We start from the raw sequence: 4,286 nt of genomic DNA on the forward strand, positions 1-4,286 counted from the left end.
GAATTTTTTAGGTCTCTCAAGTTTTAACAAATGGTTAATTCACATTTTCATTGCATTATATTTCATTTAAATACAAAAATTTCTTGTGTTTGATTTTTAAGCTTCAATCGAGAATTCCTAATGAAAAAGAAAATACTAATCTATACAGGTAAGATACTAGGAAGGAATTTAGTAAGATTTGATGCTACTACTCAGTGAGGTGGACAAGTAGTATGTCTGCTACTACATGATGTTAATTGAGAGTGTATTTGTACAAGAACAATTGTTTCCTTCACTTTTCAAACCTCACAGAATTATTCTTGAGTCAATGAGAGGTGTCAAAATATTGGTAATTAGAAATGGCCCCAATATTTGTTACTTGGGGTAGACAGGCATGATTCCTGGGAGTTTTGGTGTTGAAAAATATTCAGAGTGCTCTTGAGTGAAAAAAAAAATTAAACACACATATCTGTTTACAGAATGAGAGAGTTTGCAGTAAGAATATTGTTATCATTTGTATATGGATGTTGGCTGGAATGAAAGAACAGAACAACATATCTAAATTTTGCAGAAACCGAATGCGAGTGTGTGGTCTTTCCCTAGTGAGCTGAGAGGCCCTGACTCTGATTCAATATAGACAGTTGTTCATTAAATTCAAAGGCTGATCTGTTTGTCCCCCAATTTCCTCTTCCTCCATCACTCTGTTTACTACCTTGTTGTATTCTCTCATGTGTGAAAGACTTCATTAACACGTTTATTGCTCATAAACTTAGGAGAAGAAAATATTTACACCGAATGCAAGTTTAAGCAAACTAAGTGTGTAACAAATGACCAGAAGAAACCATACTTCACTAACTGAATTCATCCTGTTGGGATTAGCAGACACAATGGAGCTACAGGTCATCCTCTTTTTGCTTTTTCTGGTGATTTACACACTTACAGTTTTGGGGAATGTTGGGATGATCCTCTTAATCAGGACTGATTCCCAACTTCACACACCCATGTATTTCTTCCTGGCTAACTTGTCCTTTGTGGATGTTTGTTACTCCTCCACCATCACCCCAAAGATGCTGATAGACTTATTGTCAGAGAAGAAAACCATCTCCTTTGCTGGCTGCTTCCTGCAATTGTACTTCTTCATCGCCTTGGCCACAACTGAATGCATCCTCTTTGGGTTAATGGCCTATGACCGCTATGTGGCCATATGCAACCCACTACTTTACTCCTTGATCATGTCCAGGACTGTATGCCTCAAAATGGCAGCAGGGGCTTTTACAGCAGGATTCTTGAACTCCATGGTTAACACAAGTTATATAAGCAGCTTGCCATTCTGCAGTTCCAATGTCATTCACCACTTCTTCTGTGACAGCCCTCCACTTTTTAGACTCTCATGTTCTGACACACGCCTGAATGAAAGCATCTTTTCCACATTTGCTGGTATGAATATGGTCGGGGCTTTGTTGGTCATCCTGACCTCTTATTCCTACATTCTGTTTTCAATCTTCCATATGCATTCAGGGGAGGGGAAGCGCAAAGCATTCTCAACCTGTGGCTCTCACTTGACAGCTTTAACTCTGTTCTATGCCACCGCCATCTACACCTATCTGAGACCTAGTTCCAGCTACTCCCTGGATAAGGACAAAGTGGCTTCTGTGTTCTACACAGTGGTGATCCCCATGTTGAATCCTCTGATCTACAGCCTCAGGAATAGAGAAGTAAAGAAAGCTTTATGGAATGTAACTATCAGGACAAGGATTCCCTTCATTTCTCTGATCTCCTTAGTAAATTTTCTGAACTAGGTATTAAATAAACTTTCTAGGTTGATTGAATCTTAGATTTTTCATTAGGATATTTCTAAGTATGTTAACTCACTTGCGTGCACCCAATTAGATATAAAGTAAATCATCAATCTTATATATGGACCTAGGACTTTCATCTAATTTCTCTTTATTTTTGCTGGGTCTTTAAAAAATAGGGCTTATTTTTAATGAAATCTTGGTTAGAGAATGAAAGAGATTCAGTATTTACATTCAAAAGTAAATATATCAATGAAAAAAAGCCATGTAGAATAATTGTAATCATTGAATTATTTTTTTTCTTATGCAATTTATTCTACCATTTTGTGGTGTGTAGAGATTGTTACATATCAGATATCCTTATAATGTTTTAATTTAAAATAGATTTACAGTTTAATATGTTGAATTATCTCCTGGAAGGATGCTTAAATTGAATTTCAGGACGATATTTAATTTTACCATAAACTTATCACCTTTTTCCCTATATTCTTCTCTTCACATATTTATATATTCACTAATGAATAAATGTTAGCTTGTCCAAATATGCTATCAAGAGAAATGCCATCTCTTTAGAATGTATCAATTACAAATCTCCTATTTCATTCTTTGTTCTTCAAAATTTCCAACCTTTCTTTCTCTTTCTGTCTCTTGGATTAATATATGTCACAAAGTTACATACCCACGCATTCAGCTGCTGCAGAGTTTAATCAGTGCATAGTTACAAAAGGAGTAGATCAATGTTCATTGGGTGTATCTGGCACATTTTTAAAATAAGCTCATGAATTTCCTGCTTGTAGATAACAATCAATTGCCAGTAAAAATCAATTTAATTCAATATTAAAGTTATGCTTTGCTAATATGGAGATAAACTTTGTACATTTACTTAATCTCGTTTACAGAATCTACAAATACTTCTAATTTGGAGAGCTATAATTACTTAATTATATTGTCTATTTTTAATTACTTAAATATGTATTTCTTATGTAAATTTTCATTAATTCTTTTACCCAGGAACTCATAAAAACATTTTTAAAGTATCCTAATTTCTTGTATATTGTAAAGTGCATTTATGCAAATATACTCCAAATATTGTTGATTTTTCTTTAACTCAAAATAATTTTGGGATGCCTGGGTGGCCTAAATGCTTGAGCATCTGCCTTCGGCTCAGGGTGTGATCCTGGGGTCCCGGGATTGAGTCCCACATCAGGCTCCCTGCATGGAGCCTGGTTCTCCCTCTGCCTGTGTCTCTGCCTCTCTCTCTCTGTGTCTCTCATGAATAAATAAATAAATAAATAAATAAATAAATAAATAAATAAACAAACAAACAAATATCTTTAAAAAATAAAAAATAAAAAACTCAAAATAATTTTAATCTGTAAAGCCACTGAGGCTTCTAATTATTACACTGAGTGAACAGACAAGTTGGAAATAGTCAAAGAATCAATATTCAAGAATCAGATAGATCCAAATAAACATCCAAAAATAAAGAAATATTATTAATATTGAAATCCTGTGTTTAAGCAGAAAAATGTGTACATACAGTTTGGAATTATACATAAAAATAATTGCGGATTTTGTTTATTATGCATAAATTAATATGGACAAGATAATTTCCATCAGTCCATTAAAAATGGCAGGTATACCTTTGTAAACAATAACTAAGTAAAGATTAGGTGCTGAAATAGGTCAAGTAATAATCCTATTTAATTTAACACTGCTCAAATAAAATAAAGATACTCTGTTAACTCATAGTAAACGTTTTTCCAAAGATGAAGATAATAAGCAATACTTCATCAAGAAGATAATATCTAAGTGGTTGGGTGAATGGGAAAAAAAATAAATATGAAAAAGTTAAGGTGATGTGAGAAGATATAGTTTGTAGAAAAGGAATGTACAAAAAGCTGTATTAAAAATGTATAACTTTGGAGCACCTGGATGGCTCAGTCTGTTTTGCATATGACTCTCAAGTTCAGCTCAGGTCATGTTCTCAGAGTTGTAAGATGAAGCCCTGTGTCAGACTCCACATTCAGTGGGGAGTCTGCTTGAGATTCTCTCTCTCCCTCTGACCCCCCCACCTCTAAAATAAATAAATAAATCTTTAAGAAATAAAACATACAGCTTTATTGAAATACATAGCATTATAGAAACAATCTAAAATAGGTTTATTGAAAACAGAGCAAATAGAATTTGTTGTAGCAGAACACAGAAATGTGGTCATTGTTGCTAAACTTAGGTATTATTTACTATTTTGGCTGGGAAATTGGTGTGTACTATTTTTAAGGTTCTCTTTAAATTTTGTGATTAAGATTAATCTTAATGTGAAATCATTGCATATGTCCTTGTATCATTCCCAAATATTAGAAGAATTCTTGGTATATTCCAGCTACTTAACAAAAATTATTACATCCAGATCTTCCCTAAAGAGGAAGGTAGTGAATATTGGCCATGTAATTTTGAGGTTTTGCAAACAGAAGATCAACTGGATGGAGATCTGTGTTAAAAGCCGTCATA

General features: G+C 33.8%; 1 protein-coding gene across 1 annotated transcript; it reads left to right on the forward strand.

Moving 5' to 3' along the window:
- Positions 1–806: 806 nt before the first annotated feature.
- On the forward strand, positions 807–1,650 carry LOC112663663 (olfactory receptor 5F1). The gene is given in 2 exon segments (XM_025452735.3): positions 807–1,610; positions 1,612–1,650. Coding segments are annotated over 2 exon segments (843 nt in total).
- The last annotated feature ends 2,636 nt before the right edge of the window (positions 1,651–4,286 follow it).

Source organism: Canis lupus, chromosome 18 (assembly GCF_003254725.2).
Source record: "Canis lupus dingo isolate Sandy chromosome 18, ASM325472v2, whole genome shotgun sequence".
NCBI classification, from domain to species: domain Eukaryota; kingdom Metazoa; phylum Chordata; class Mammalia; order Carnivora; family Canidae; genus Canis; species Canis lupus.